The following is a 16,633-nucleotide window of genomic DNA, read 5'->3' as shown; positions in this document are numbered from 1 at the left end:
ATACACTCAAACAGGCAACAGAAGCAGGATCTGTCTTATTTCTTTAGATTTATATGGCTGATTTATAACGCCACGCACATTTAACAGTTAGGCTATTGATTGTTGATCTAATTAAGTTCGGGTTTCTTCTCCTCACTTCTCTTAGACAATAAGGCAAGGGCTGTTTTCTCATCTCTACATTCTGCTGCTGCCTCTGCTGCGTGGTTCTCAACACCAATATGCTAGTTAATTAACTTTGCTATTATGCACATAGCAACATGGTCTAGGAAAATGCGCCAATTCAACAGCGCAGTAATGTGTTTCAGGACTGTGGACAGCGACCACTATCCAACGAGGGAGAAAGCGCGTTTGTTATCTAATTTTTATTAGTGTCGCACCATTGTTCTTATATAATATAACCATATACAATTTCAGTAGCACGTCTTAGAATGGTGGACTGTGTCATCCCCACAGCCTCCACAATGGATCAGTCCACTCAGCGCGAATCAGACTGGTGTCTTGTACACCATTATATATTTTTTTGCTACTGCTCGACTAAAGAAATCTCGCTTGACCAACAGCCTATCGAGCAAACAATTGACTAGTTGGCTAAATGGGGTCAGCCCAAGTAGCAAAATCACATACCGTAATTTCCAGACTATTAAGCGCACCTGAATATAAGCTGCACCCACTGAATTTAAATTGTTTTTTTATTTTGAACATAAATAAGCCGCACATGTCTATAAGCCGCAGGTGCCTACCGGTACATTGAAACAAATGAACTTTACACAGGCTTTAACGAAACACGGCTTGTAACAAAAATAAATAGGCTTTAACGAAACACGGCTTGTAACAAAAATAAATAGGCTTTAACGAAGCACGGCTTGTAACAAAAATAAATAGGCTTTAACGAAGCACGGCTTGTAACAAAAATAAATAGGCTTTAACGAAGCACGGCTTGTAACAAAAATAAATAGGCTTTAACGAAGCACGGCTTGTAACAAAAATAAACAGGCTTTAACGAAGCATGGCTTGTAACAAACATAAATAGGCTTTATCGAAACACGGCTTGTAACAAAAATAAATAGGCTTTAACGAAGCACGGCTTGTAACAAAAATAAATAGGCTTTAACGAAGCACGGCTTGTAACAAAAATAAATAGGCTTTAACGAAACACGGCTTGTAACAAAAATACAAAATTAGCAGTAAACAGTAGCCTACCAAGAAAGTCATTGGTCACCATCTTCCTTCTCCTGGGCACTGAAACCATCTCCTTCGGTGTCGGAGTTGAATAGCTTCAGAATTGCTTCATCCGATTGCTTCATCCTTAACCCGATCGTTTTCATTGTCGCTCTCGTCACTTTCATCCGGAGGCAAATCCCCCGCTGAGCCCTCTTCAACACGCAGCAGTCCAGCCTTTCGAAACCCGTTGATGATAGTGGATTTTTTGACAATGCTCCACGCTGTCTGGACCCACTGGCAGACTTGACCATAAGTTGCTCTTCGCATGCGGCCCGTTTTAGTGAAGGATTTCTCCCCACTTGTCATCCAAGCCTCCCGCTGAACACGGAGCGCCACCTTAAATGCACGATTTACACTGATGTCGAGTGGCTGCAAATACTTTGTTGTACCCCCAGGAATCAGGGTGACAAAATGACTACCGTAATCAGAATTATAGGAAGTTTGAGAGCGCTCGATTTAATCTAAACAGTAAACAAAAATAGTTGTTTGACCTTAACCCGTTCGGCAATTTCATTGGTCTAATGAAAGCTTGATGCCGCCCAAAAACTGAGCACGTCACAGAATGTGTTTTTTTGAAAGCGGGAAAAATCCATATATTAGCCGCGTCATTGTTTAAGCCGCGAGGTTCAAAGCCTGGGAAAAAAGTTGCGGCTTATAGTCCGGAAATTACGGTAGATCAGTTCATTTTGGACAGTCTTTTCATAGAAAAAATATGATTTTTTTCCCCAAAAAGTAATCGAATACTAAAATCCGTTCAGATATTACAATAGTTTAATAACTGTGCCCATCCCTAGTGTGTGTGCTCTCAATTGCAGCATGTTATTTCCCCAATCGTTTTACAACAACCTTACAAACTTTACAGGAATTCCACACAACCGTCATGCCACATCATGAAGTGGTTCTCTCGTGCTGCGGTCAGCCTTTCTGCTGTGCTGTTGTTTTTTTAGGTTTAGATTTTTGTGACTTTTAAGCAAGAAAATCTCAACCTAAAGAAAATATAGCGCCGGCAGATGTCGAGGTGTGCTGTGTGACGGTGACAGACATTGCAGACTTGCTAATATCCACTCAAGATATTGGTGATATTATTATGATTGCTTTTCTTTTCAAAAATTACTTTTTACATTTTTTTATAAATGTTTTATACAGATAGTGACAGAATTATAGTGGTGAAAGGTGGAGATGTTGTTGTGTCAGATTTAAAACCTATGCCCTGCCTGTGCATGTGTGCGAGAGGCTACGGCATTACCCCTAGACCAGCCAGGCCACATTAGTTTTCTTTAGGTGAATAGCAATATACAGAAAATGCAGCAGTGGACATGTTTTAAAAACATACAAGTACAACTTTCTTCTGATATATGTTTGGGAAGGACCAACATTTTTTTTTGACTTAAAGAGGGTAACTGTTGGAAACAACCCCTCTCTTCCCCTGCAACCATTTCCCAGATCGTCACTCATGTTCAACACGGTCTCTGAATTTACCTGGTCAAATAATGGTTACATAAAATAAGATGGTGTTTCTTTGTGAGCCCATCTGCTGAGCTCATAGCAGAAGTTTGTGGTCTCACGATCACCTTGTCCCTTGTAGAGATCCTGGACTTTGGCTACCCCCAGAACTCGGAAACTGGCGCACTGAAGACCTTCATCACTCAAACGGGCATCAAGAGCCAGGTGGGCACCATGACCATTATTTTAAGATATCCCTCATATCCAGTTTGGACTGCGTGGTAGTATCACTGTAGTATACCTTTTCAGCTGTTGATGTTGGGAATGAGGGATGGCTTCGGACAGAGCTGATGAGTGATGAATTCGATGTAGACTTGTGTAATGTGTTTTTCTCTCGCTTGCTCGCTCTATCTGTGTGTCTCTGTCTCTTTCTGTCTCTCTGTGTCTGTCTCTCTGTCTTTGTGCTACGTGGCTGCCGTTTATGCCTTGGTCATTTCATTCTCCAGCACCATGTGAGTACTCTCCCTTTTGATTGGTTGTTTAAAGGCAGACTCGGCTGTTTAACATCTTGCACAGCTGGGTGACTGTCTCCTTACGGATATATGACCAACATATTGTCGAGTCCAACTTTATATATTGAGTTGTCGTTAGAATTACCCAGGTGAAAAGTGTTTCAGGCATAACAATCTGGCATGGGGCGACAGGTAGCTGACAAGGTGAAAATTTGTCGTTCTGCCCCTGAACAAGGCAGATAACCCACTGTTCCCCGGTAGGCCGTCATTGTAAATAAGAATTTGTTCTTAACTGACTTGCCTGGTTAAATAAATAAATAAATTACATTCTCATTTTCTCTCTCCCCGATCTCTGTCCCTACTTTTCTTCCTCACTGTCCTTTTACCCTCTTCTCTTTTTCTCCATCCCTCATCTCTCTTTCCTCCTCCTTGTCCTCTCTCTGTCAATCCCTTTTTTCTATACTCCTCCCTGTCCTTTTCCTCGCTGTCCTCTCTCTGTCCATTCCTCCTTTTTACCCTCTTTCCTTGTCTTTTTCCTCTCTTTATCAACCACTTGTTTCTCTCGCCTCCCTGTCCTTTTCCTCTTATCTCTGTCTATCCCTCCTTTTCTCCCTCTCTCTTGTCTTCAGTCCAAGGAGGAGCAGTCTCAGATCACCAGTCAGGTGACTGGGCAGATTGGCTGGCGTCGCGAGGGCATCAAGTACCGTCGCAACGAGCTCTTCCTGGATGTACTGGAGAGCGTCAACCTGCTGATGTCTCCACAAGGTAATACCGATGTGTGTGTTTTGCAGCAAGGACTTTGTAACACTGCTGTACTGAAACAAATCAACAAAGACAAATGTACACTGGACTTTGGTCTTGGGCCTTGCTTGAATTAATACATTCTATTGGACATGTTTGGAGTGGTTGAAAAACTAGTTTTAATGACTCCAACCTAAGTGTATGTAAACTTCTGACTTCAACTGTATTGTCATTTTGGAGTTACTTTTATTGTAAATAAGAATATGTTTCTAAACACTTTTACATTAATGTGGATGCTATCATGATGACGGATAGTCCTGAATGAATTGTGAATAAAGATGAGTGAGAAAGTTAGACTTACAAATATCATACCCCCAAGACATGCTAAGCGCTCACCATTACAATAACAGAACAGGTTAGCATTTTTTGAGGGGGGTTATGATATTTCTGTGTCTCTCTCGCTCATCATTATTCACTATGTTAGCATCCACATTAATGTAGAAGTGTTTAGAAACACATTCTATTCTTATTTACAATAAAAGGGACTCCGAAATGAAAAAATACATTATTTACTGTTCATTTGTATTTGGCACAAAAATCCAACACGTTTGTGGAGTCACAATCTTGATGTAATCATTGTGTGCTAGGAATATGGGACCAAATACTAAACTTTTGACTACTTTAATACACATATAAGTGAATTTATCCCAGTACTTTCAGTCCCCTAAAATGGGGGGACTATGTGCAAAAAGTGCTGTAATTTCTAAACGGTTCCCCCGAAATGGATGAAAAAGACAGTCTGCACGTTAACCTCATAGTCATTGTAATGTTTCAAATTCATAGTGCTGGAGTACAGAGCCAAAACAACAAAGTATGTGTCACTGTCCAATACTTTTGGAGCTCACTATATATGCACAATATACAGTCACCAAGACTAGACAAGGGCATGATCTCACATTACAAAGACTAGGCTATTAGGCTTTACAGTTGCAGCCAAATATATTGTCAACCTTGCACTTTTTGTAAAAATGTCCCTATTTCCTCTAAAATAAGTTGAAATGGAAAAACACTTTTGGTCACCACAGCATGCTATTGGATTTTCAGTATTGCAAAACCAAGTGCATTTTTGTAAACTCAATTTAGAAAATAAAGACAAATGGCATGGACAAAATTAGTGGCACCCCGGAGCTAGTACTTGGTTGCACAGCCTTGGCCAAGATTACTGCAGACAAATGCTTCAATGAGCTTGCTGTACCTTTCTGCTATCAATTTGGCAGCAACAAACTGCTCTAATTATTTTTTGAGAGGTGCCCTCCACCAGATCTCACCATAGGTTTTGGATGTGATTTGAACCATTCCTGGGTGCTTTTTGATATGTGTCCTGCTGGAAGACCCACAACCTTCAATGGAGACCCAGTTTCTTGACATTGGTTTGAACATTGGACTCCAAAACACCTTGATAATCTGCTGATTTCATGATGTCTTGCACACTTTCAAGACCCCAGGTACCAGAGGCAGCATAGCAACCCCACAATTAAACGTGTAGACTTAAAGGTCCTACACCTAAGATTTCTGCCTATTGAGTTCTCCCGCCAAAGTGGCATCTGTTGTACAAATGGGAAAGCAGTTCTGACTTTGGCTGTGTTATCTAGTGGAAAATCCTGTGTAATATCCAGTTTGCTAAAAGTCTACACTGTATGCTCAATTTCTGTTTATGTGAGAAATCCAGCACTGAATACTGTAGGGAATCATTGTACCATCTAAATCGAAATGACAGAGTGATTTCCGCTAGATAACACAGCCACAAAGTCAGAACAGCTTTCCCATTTTGACAACAGATGCCTCTCCAGTGGGAGAAATCAATAGGCCAATATCACAGCCAATCACAACGCTGGCGGTTAAGTAACACCTGTGAAACACTATCATTACACTATTACTGCAGATATGTTATGGATATTTTCTGAAATTACAATGCAAAAATGAAAGGAAAAAATCCAGTGTGTAGCACCGAAGTTGGTTCTGCAATGTTAAAAATCCAATAACAAGGTGTGTAAACCAAACATTTTAGAAGAAATAGGGAATGATTTAAGAAAAGTGCAAGGGTGCCAATATATTTATTATATTTCAGGGTGACAGGTAGCCTAGTGTTTAGAGCGTTGGGCCAGTAACCGAAAGGTTGCTGGATCGAATCACCGAGCTGACAAGGTAAAAATCTGTTGTTCTGCCCCTGAACAAGGCAGTTAACCCACTGTTCTCCGGTAGGGTGTCATTGTAAATAAGAATTTGTTCTTAACTGACTTGCCTAGTTAAATAAATATGACGATGAATGCAAATTTTGCGGAGTAGTATAGTGCCAGTGTGGCCACTAGAGGCTGCCACCTGCCTGTCTTTAATGGGTAAACCACTCCTTGACAGCTCTCCTGAACCGGTTACCTGCCTTCCGTGTTGCTCCGTGGTAACCTCTTCCTCTGCTCAAATCAGGCCAGGTGCTGAGCGCCCACGTCTCAGGCCGCGTGGTGATGAAAAGCTACCTGAGCGGCATGCCGGAGTGCAAATTTGGCATGAACGACAAGATCGTCATCGACAAACAGGGCAAGGGGGGCGCCTCCGAGGAGGCGGCGGGCAAAAGGTGATGGGGCAACGGGTGTGGCCGGCTTTGTATATTTCGATTTGAACTGCTTTTATTTGATTGATTTGCCAGCAGCATACAACCCTGCATCCCACTGCTGGCTTGCCTCTGAAGCTAAGCAGGGTTGGTCACTGGATAGGAGACCAGATGCTGCTGGAAGTGGTGTTGAAGGGCCAGTAGGAGGAACTCTTTCCTCTGGTCTAAAAAATATATACAGTGCATTCGGAAAGTATTCAGACCCCTTAACTTTTTCCACATTTTGTTACGTTACAGCCTTATTCTAAAACTGATTAAATAATACATTTCCCTCATCAATCTACACACAATACCCCATAATGACAAAGCAAAAACAGTAAACTTTTTTTTTTTTGCTAATTTATTAAAAATAAAAAGTGGAAATACCTTATTTACGTAAGTATTCAGACCCTTTGCTATGAGACTCGAAATTGAGCTCAGGTGCATCCTGTTTCCACAATGTTAGGCTTGCCAATGACATCAATGGATTTGCCAAGAACACAACAGATCTGGGACCAGGCTAAAACTGAGAGTTTTCCCCTCATCAATCTACACACAATATAACATAATGACATAATACAACATAATGACAAAGAGAAAACAGGTTTTAGACATTTTAGAACTCTGCCATAAAGGCCTGATTGGTGGTTCTTCTGGAAGCTTCTCCAATCTCCACAGAGGAACGTCAGAGTGACCATCGGGTTCTTGGTCACCTCCCATTATCCAGCTATTGCCCAGTTTGGCCGGGCGGCCAGCTCTGGAAAGAGTCTTGGTGGTTCCAAACTTCTTCCATTTAAGAATGATGGAGGCCACTGTGTTCTTGGGGACCTTCAATGCTGCAGAAATGTTTAGGTACCCTGCCCCAGATCTGTGCCTCGACACAATCCTGTCTCAGAGCTCTACGGACAATTCCTTCGACCTCATGGCTTGGTTTTTGCTCTGACATGCACTGTCAACTGTGGGACCTTAATATAGACTGGTGTGTGCCTTTCCAAATCATGTCCAATCAATTGAATTTACCACAGGTGGACTCCAATCAAGTTGTAGAAACATCTCAAGGATGATCAATGGAATCAGGATGCACCTGAGCTCAATTTAGTCTCATAGCAAAGGGTCTGAATACTTATGTAAATAAGGTATTTCATTTTTTATTTGTAATAAATGTGCAACAATTTCTCAGCCTGTTTTCACTTTGTCAGTTTGGGGAATTGTGTCTAGATTGAGGAATATTTTTATTTGATCAATTTTAGAATAAGGCTGTAACGTAACAGTTTGGAAAAAGTTTAACTTTGTTCATCATTTTCCATCACCTTTTTTATGAAGTTTTTTATTTCCTGGCATTATGTTTAGAGTGCTAATATTTTAAGTGTCAGTATCAAGCTCTGTGTGTTCCCCCCTTGATTTGTGTTTTTATTTTCTCCCTCTCTCTGTGCTGGACCTCAGTGATTTGGGGGGCAGGTAGCGTACATCACTCACTCGGTCAGACTGCTCTCTCCATCCTCAGTCTGCCTCAATCTGCCTCTGTGTGCGTCTGTCTTGTCTGTCCATCGTTTTGTCTACACATGGTTGTGTTCACTACAGAGCAATGTTGTGTGTCTGATTTTCTGACATGTACAATTGGATGTAGTGTTCATAATCAAATGTTGCATCCTTCTGAACGCGAGAAGGCATGCAAGTCAGACTGACCAGGCAATTTGTATCTGTTTTGTGTGTGTTTGTGGATTTCAGTATGAAGGAGTTCAGTGTGTGTGTGCATCAGCTCTAATTTGAAATTCATACTCTTTGTAAATTTGTGTTAGTCGTTAATCTCACTGTCATCCATTTTGTAATACACAGACATTTTAATGTCTGTGTATTATGATTAGGCTAGGTTTCTCCTCCAGTGTGTGTGGCCCTCTTGTCCCCTTTAAACACCTTTCTCTTTCTCTCCCTCTCTCTCTTCTTTATCTCCCTCTTAGTGGCGGTGGTGGCGGTAAGCAATCCATAGCCATTGACGACTGTACATTCCACCAGTGTGTGCGTCTCAGCAAGTTTGACGCTGAGCGCAGCATCAGCTTCATTCCTCCGGACGGAGAGTGTGAGCTCATGAGGTAACCAGCCTGTGTGATACGGACACACGCACACACACATTCACACACAGGCTCTGACCTTGTGTCCGTTTTGTGTGTGTGTGTGTTTGCCTCTTCTTCTCCACAGGTACCGCACCACCAAGGACATCATCCTACCCTTCCGTGTCATCCCCCTTGTCAGGGAGGTGGGCCGCACCAAGCTTGAAGTCAAGGTGGTCATTAAGTCCAACTTCAAGCCCTCGCTTCTGGCTCAGAAAATTGAGGTATGGCTACAGAGGGATTTAGGGGTACCATATGAGCATAGAGCTTTGGGCATAGTACCTGACCAGGTCGTGGTCATTATGGTCAGGTTGTGTGGTCAGGTAAAAGTCCTGAAATAATCTACTTTTGTAGTAGTGCTCAACATAACCATTTCGGATGCACCCTTGGTCTTAAACTAATGAATGAGTGTTTGTAGATGGGGAATGGATCCACTGAACTGAATGTCTTTTTCCATGTTTTTACTACCCAGGTGCGCATCCCCACCCCTCTCAACACCAGCGGGGTCCAGGTGATCTGCATGAAGGGCAAGGCCAAGTACAAGGCCAGCGAGAATGCCATCGTCTGGAAGTAGGTTTTCCTCACTGTTGTTTTCAGGTTAGCTATACCAGGGTCCTGTTTATTAGAGCCCACATTGGAAAACATTACGCAACCGGGGGGAAAAAATGGAAAAATATTGGACATGTCCAGGTAGTCCCTCCCTGTTTCACTAAATTGTTTCTGTTTCGTGCCTAATGAGGGTCAGAAGGGGGGTCAGAAGTCAGAAGTTTACATACACGAAGTTGACTGTGCCTTTAAAACAGCTTGGAAAATTCAAGAAAATGATGTCATGGCTTTAGACGCTTCTGATAGGCTAATTGACATATTTTGAGTCAATTGGAGGTGTACCTGTGGATGTATTTCAAGGCCTACCTTCAAACGCAGTGCCTCTTTGCTTGACATCATGGGAAAATCAAAAGAAATCAGCCAAGACCTCAGAAAAAAAATTGTTGACCTCTACAAGTCTGGTTCATCCTTGGGAGCAATTTCCAAATGCCTGAAGGTACCACGTTCATCTGTACAAACAATGGTATGCAAGTATAAACACCATAGGATCACGCAGCCGTCATACAGCTCATCCTAGAGATGAACGTACTTTGGTGCGAAAAGTGTAAATCAATCCCAGAACAACAGCAAAGGACCTTGTGAAGATGCTGGAGGAAACAGGTACAAAAGTATCTATATCCACAGTAAAACAAGTCCTATATCGACATAACCTGAAAGGCCGCTCAGCAAGGAATAAGCCACCTCTCCAAAACCGCCATTAAAAAATCCAGACTACGGTTTGCAACTGCACATGGGGACAAAGATTGTACTTTTTGGAGAAATGTCCTCTTGTCTGATGAAACAGAAATAGAACTGTTTGGCCATAATGACCATCGTTATGTTTGGAGGAAAAAGGGGGAGGCTTGCAAGGTGAAGAACACCATCCCATCCGTGAAGCACGGGGGTGGCAGCATCATGTTGTGGGGGTGCTTTGCTGCAGGAGGGACTGGTGCACTTCACAAAATAGATGGTGTCATGAGAAAGGAAAATTAAGTGGATATATTGAAGCAACATCTCAAGACATCAGTCAGGAAGTTAAAGTTTGGTTGTAAATGGGTCTTCCAAATGGACAATAACCCCAAGCAAACTTCCAAAGTTGTGTTAAAATGGCTTAAGGACAACAAAGTCAAGTTGTTGGAGTGGCCATCACAAAGCCCTGACCTAAACTTCTGACTTGAGCTGTATTTCTAGCTATGTCCCTCTCATTACAAATGAGACTCATTATAAATGACAGTTGAATTGTGGGAAATGTTCATTCAGCAAAGGATTGAGAATATTTTCCTAGCTCAACACTTGTTAGTTGGACCATATTTTAGACTCCTCTGCAAGACCTGTCCACATGCTGGACACTATGGATAATAATCACTAAGCCAGCTCTGCGACTTGTAAGTGATGCAAGCTAGCTAGCTAATTTAGCTGGCTAGCAAACAGATCCACACACGCATTGCTTGCAAATGTGTATAGCCTACCGGTGGGTGATTAGCCTACAGCCAAATAAACGTGAACACACTTACTTGAAAACTTTGCTGGAGTTGCTAGCTGGCTAGTTGCTAGTTTTTCTCTTGGATTTTGAGTTTAATATTGGAACCTTTTTTGATGGGAAATTTTGTAATTCAAACATGCTATAGTTGCTGAGGGTTGACTTTTCCAGGCAAGTGTTTGCAATGCAAGAGATCAAGCAGATAACGGCACAACCGTTGCACCGCAGTAGGTGGCCTATATTGTTGAACTTGTCTATGAAAATTAAAATGATATTTTACTGCTGTAACGTTCAAAGCTGACTCCACTTGTAAATTGTAATTTTTATAATACAGTAGAGTAGCCTACATGTAAATGAGAACACCAGCTGTCTCATACAGACTGATCGAAGCAAAGCTTGAGAACTCTTAAAGCACATTGTGACGTCTTGCCGGGGTTTGTTCACATAATGTCTTTCCTGAGTTTGTTTTGTCGCGCTGATATTTAATATTTCATGAAGACTAACTCAGTTGTTAAAATGGGCCCCCCAAAAATCTCTATATACAGTACCAGTCAAAAGTTTGGACACACCTACTCATTCAAGGGTTTTTCTTTATTTTGACTATTTTCTACATTGTAGAATTATAGTGAAGACAGCTATGAAATAACACATATGGACTCATTTATTAGCCAAAAAAGTGTTAAACAAAAATAAATATATTTTAGACGTTAGCCCCATTTGGTAAAAAACCAAGTCCATATTATGGCAAGAACATCTCAAATAAGAAAAGAGAAACGACAGTCCATTACTTTAAGACATGAAGGTCAGTCAATCTGGAAAATTTTAAGAACTTTGAAAGTTTCTTCAAGTGCAGTTGCAAAAACCATCAAGCGATATGATGAAACTGGCACACCTCCAGGCTGTGCAAGGGCTATTTGACCAAGAAGGAGAGTGATTGAGTGCTGCATCAGATGACCAGGCCTCCGCAATTTTACATTTACATTTAAGTCATTTAGCAGACGCTCTTATCCAGAGCGACTTACAAATTGGTGCAATCACCTGACCTCAACCCAATTGAGATGGTTTGGATTGAGTTGGACCACAGAGTGAAAGAAAAGCAGCCAACAAGTGCTCAGCATATGTTGGAAAAGCATTCTAGGTGAATCTGGTTGAGAGAATGCCAAGAGTGTACAAAGCTGTCATCAAGAAAAAGGGTGGCTACTTTGAAAAATCTCAAATATAAAATATATTTTGATTTGTTTAACACTTTTTTGGTTACTACATGATTTCTTATGTGTTATTTTGTAGTTTTGATCTCTTCACTACTTTACAATGTAGAAAATAGTAAAAAAATTAAGAAAAACCTTTGAATGAGTAGGTGTGTCTGAACTTTTGACTGGTACTGTATATGTGTGTGTGTATATATATATATATCTATATATCTCTCTCTCTCTATATATATATATATATATATATATATATCTCTCTCTATATATATATATATATATATATATATATATATATATATATATCTTAATACTTGGAATACTAACGACCATTTGGATTAACAGTGCCCATCCCTTGTGTGTGTGTGTGTGTGTGTGTGTGTGTGTGTGTGTGTGTGTGTGTGTGTGTGTGTGTGTGTGTGTGTGTGTGTGTGTGTGTGTGCGTGCGCGCTGTGGAATGGGGTTAACTGTGTGGGTATGTGTGTCTGCAGGATCAAGCGTATGGCAGGGATGAAGGAGTCTCAGATCAGTGCCGAGATCGAGCTGCTGCCCACCAACGACAAGAAGAAGTGGGCGCGCCCTCCCATCTCCATGAACTTTGAGGTGATTAGGTCTTTTATTTCCTTTACACAGTCACCTCTACTGTAGCTGGGTTCAAGATCAGTTTGTGCTGTATAGCCAACTCCTATGGTTGAATGACCCGGATGTGCAAACATTTCTGTTCTGTCAAATATGGAACTCTCTCCCGGGGTGTCATTATGGTTCTGTTATGGTCTCCCAGGTGCCATTTGCTCCGTCCGGGCTCAAGGTGCGCTACCTGAAGGTGTTCGAGCCCAAGCTGAACTACAGTGACCACGACGTCATCAAATGGGTGCGCTACATCGGCCGCAGCGGCATCTACGAGACACGCTGCTAACCGCCCCCTCGCAATCGGGTGGAAAGAGCGGTGCAACAGGGAGGAGGGAGCGAAAGACAACAACATGGGATCAAGACGACAGCATGGGATCGCTACCTTCCCATCGATTCTGTTTTTTCCCATGGGCTGGCTGACAAAGGAAAACAAATTTAAAAAACAGGACCATGCTTTCAAAAGTGTTGAAAATTATGAAATTATTAAACACATAAATGTATAGATAATGCAAACGTCCTGTGGAGTACAAAAAATACCATCTGCATCTAAAGGGTCTTTGACCTCTTAATCTAAACAAAAAATCCATTCCACCCCTATGAAATGTCGTTTCTTCATATAGTACTACTGAGCAGAACAACATAGGGCTCTGGTCAAATTAAAGCCACAAGTTACATTACCATAGTTGTCTACTATTCCTGTTCTACCCATCTATTCCTCATGTCACTGAATTAGTGGATGACTGTACGCCTTGCCAATAACCACAGATCTGACCATGTGTCATTGGCTTAGGGGTAACTGCTACCCTCCCTCTCTTGATGCTGGTGTAGTAGTGTGTGTGTCGCTCTTCTGTTTTCCTGTCCTACCTCTCTCTCCCCAGCCCTGCCCCTGTATCTGTATATCCAACCGGTGGAGTCCCTCTTTAGCCTAGTGTGTAGTTTGCAGCAGTATGCAGTGTAGATGCATCCATTAAGTGTCATGCCATTTTCAATCCATTTTATACGTTTTGTTTTTGTAACACCCCGCCTTCCCTTTAGTATATTAGTGATGAATCGTCTTGTGTTTTTGTATTTAGTGCTTTGTCGTGCTTCTCTAAAGCTCTCTGGCCCCCATTCCATCGTGCTCACTGTCTTTTCCTACACTCAAGTCCTCTACTATTTCCAATAGCTGTGAGTTAGTGTTATTGTCATTTATGATTCCTCTATTTACGCAGATATAATAATGAAGATTTTTTATCTGTGGTTCCTGTTGTTTTCTGTCTAAGTGCTGCACATTTCTATATTGTATGAATCGAGCAGAGCCAGTTGTTACGGTCTCAAGAGTCTGCTGTTAGTGACAGTGTCTGTTTAGGAGACTCAGTTGAGCAGATCTCTGTGTGTGTCTGTGTTGCTATTCTTCCCCAGGACCATGTTCTGCTCAACATCTTTTAGGAGTCTGGAATTCTCACCCTCCCATACGCTTTACTTTAGCATGGGTGTATTTCTTGTCCAGTTAAAGGGATAGTTCACCTAAATTACACTGGCATTGGTTTCCTTACCCTGTAAGCCAGTCTATGGACAAGGTATGACAACCAACATGCTTTGGTTTACTTTCCCTGGCACTGTTTTCACGTGCTAACGTTTTAGCATTTTTAGCACAAATCTCATTCAAGTCATGGGACCAATATTGGCATTTGTCATGCATCATGTTCATACATTTGGACATGATGAATACGAATTTGTTCTGACTTTTGTTCTGACTAACTGACTTGCCTAGTTAAATAAAGGTCAATTTTGGTCATTTTAACATCTTGACCATGTTCTGTTATAATATCCACCCGGCACAGCCAGAAGAGGACTGGCCACCCCTCATAGCCTGGTTCCTCTCTAGGTTTCTTCCTAGGTTTTGGCCTTTCTAGGGAGTTTTTCCTAGGGAGTTTTTCCTAGCCACCGTGCTTCTTTCACATGCATTGCTTGCTGTTTGGGGTTTTAGGCTGGGTTTCTGTACAGCACTTTGAGATATCAGCTGATGTACGAAGGGCTATATAAATACATTTGATTTGCTTTGTTAGATTAAAAAAATATGCGTAAAAATTGCTAATATCAGTCCCAAGACTTCAATGGGACTTGTGGCCCAAATGCTAAAATGTTAGCATGTAGCAACGGTGCCAGGGAAACTAAACCAAAGCATGGCTTGCTCTCCTACCTTGTCTAAAGACTGCTTACAGGGTAAGAAAACCAAATCGTAATTTGGGGGAACTAGCCTTTTAAGCTTCAATAAACCGCTATACTCCATGTGCACTGATTCCCCCACCCGTACAAAAATATTGTTTACAACTTCATTTTGAAATCCGTTTAATGAAGGGGTTTGGATTTATGGAACAATGGTGTGTGTTACCAGAGAGCAAGAGATGAACTGCGTCCCAAATGGCTCCATATATAGTACATTACTTTTAGTCTCGATCCCAAATGGCACCCTGAGTGCTCAACTCCTCTCAGCCTACTAGACTGCATTTCAAATTAACATTTTAAAACATTCCACATTTTCACTGAGTGCGGGTTGAGATAGCATTCCTCTTCCTCCCATATTCCTTCTACTTCCATCATGGCTTTTGTGTGTATTAAACAAAGGCTATCAGATTGTCTGAGCAGTTGCAACAAACACTGAGTGACACTACAAAGTTTCCATTCTCTTTTTCTCTGTCACTACATTCTACTAATTAACACTAAAATTGGTTCTGCTAACTTCTGAAAAACCCTATCTCTCTGGCTGTCTGTAATGGCACACTATTCCCAAAACCCCATGGGTCCTGGCCAAAAGTAGTGCACTATATAGGCAATAGGGTGCCATTTCAGACCTAGTCTCTTTCTCTGGTCAATGCCCACTATGTCATGCCACACCCTGAGAGATGGGGAGGGAGAGTCCTGGGGGCTTGCCCCCTCCGCTTCAATGTTTCAATGGGCTCCATTTGGTAACTTTGTGACTGTCAAGGTAATCCCAATAAAAAGAAAGGTGTAACCAATGGAATCGTGTCTATTGACTTATTTCTGCAGCAGAAGTTCAGTTTCTGCCTTGCCGGTTCAGTGCCTTCAGAAATTATTCCCACCCCTTGACCTTTTCCACATTTTGTTGTGTTACAGCCTGAATTTAAAATGGATTCAAATAGTATTTTTTGTCACTGGAATTGTTTTTTTTATTGTTTATTATTCATCAAAAAACAAATGTGTTGAGTCAAGTATTCAACCACTGTTATGGCAAGCCTAAATAAGTTTAGGAGTAAAAATGTGCTTATCAAGTCAGATAAGTTGCATGGACTAATTGTGTGTGCAATAATAGTGTTTCACATTATTTTTTTAATGACTACCTCATCTCTGTACCCCACACATACAATTATCTGTAAGGTCCCTAAGTCGAGCAGGTGAATTTTAAACAGATTCAACCACAAAGACCAATGCCTTGCAAAGAAGAGCACTTATTGGTGGATGGGTACAAAAAAAAAGCATAAATTGAGTATCTCTTTGAGCATGGTGAAGTTATTAATTAAACTTTGGATGGGGCATCAACATACCCAGTCACTACTGTGGAAGGAGCACCAGGGGGCAGGCTGGTCCCACGGATAGTTGCCCAGCCGGCATGTAAGTAAAGGTGATCAGAGGCAGTTAAGCACAGCTGACAGTACTAATCACCTATTTTCTTCCCCCTACAAGAGAGAAGAGGGAACCAGCAGTGAGGGAGACTGGAGGAAAAAAACAGTGATTCATTCTCCAAAGGACCGGATTTACCTGACGGAAGGGAGAAGAGGACAAATTACTTCTTGGGAATGGCAACCACGGATCCGCACCACCACCCGAAAGGAGCTCTCCACAAATGGATAGTTGAGGCGGTGACACAACCGTGATTTATGTTATAGTTAAAAGTTACTGACCTTGTGTTCCTTCTTCCTGTAAAGAAGAAGATTTCTGTTATCCTTGTGAGATCATCCTTGATTGTTTAACAAGAAAAAAATACTTCAATAGAGAACTTTGTTCAATGTAAGAAAACCTGCTACCGTCTCATTTATTCTACCTTTCTGCTTTAGAGCAACCGA

General features: G+C 41.5%; 1 protein-coding gene across 5 annotated transcripts in view; it reads left to right on the top strand.

Annotated features, from left to right (window-relative positions):
• The window catches only part of LOC106612407 (AP-2 complex subunit mu), a 57,251-nt gene extending 41,678 nt beyond the window's left edge, over positions 1-15,573 (top strand). For 2 of the 5 annotated variants that reach the window (XM_014213508.2, XM_045724314.1), the window contains exons 5-14: positions 2,807-2,889; positions 3,171-3,176; positions 3,806-3,941; positions 6,399-6,546; positions 8,005-8,019; positions 8,520-8,651; positions 8,758-8,893; positions 9,142-9,239; positions 12,431-12,542; positions 12,721-15,573. In XM_014213508.2, the coding sequence (XP_014068983.1) occupies positions 2,807-2,889; positions 3,171-3,176; positions 3,806-3,941; positions 6,399-6,546; positions 8,005-8,019; positions 8,520-8,651; positions 8,758-8,893; positions 9,142-9,239; positions 12,431-12,542; positions 12,721-12,855 (1,001 nt within the window). In that variant the 3' untranslated portion in view covers positions 12,856-15,573. The remainder of the gene's footprint in view (positions 1-2,806; positions 2,890-3,170; positions 3,177-3,805; positions 3,942-6,398; positions 6,547-8,004; positions 8,020-8,519; positions 8,652-8,757; positions 8,894-9,141; positions 9,240-12,430; positions 12,543-12,720) is intronic. The other 3 variants (XM_014213509.2, XM_014213510.2, XM_014213511.2) reach the window with 3 other exon arrangements.
• Positions 15,574-16,633: the final 1,060 nt, after the last annotated feature.

This window comes from Salmo salar, chromosome ssa09 (assembly GCF_905237065.1).
Source record: "Salmo salar chromosome ssa09, Ssal_v3.1, whole genome shotgun sequence".
In the NCBI taxonomy this organism is placed as follows: domain Eukaryota; kingdom Metazoa; phylum Chordata; class Actinopteri; order Salmoniformes; family Salmonidae; genus Salmo; species Salmo salar.
Note: the sequence above shows the minus strand (reverse complement) of the source record. Positions and strands in the feature narration are given on the sequence as shown.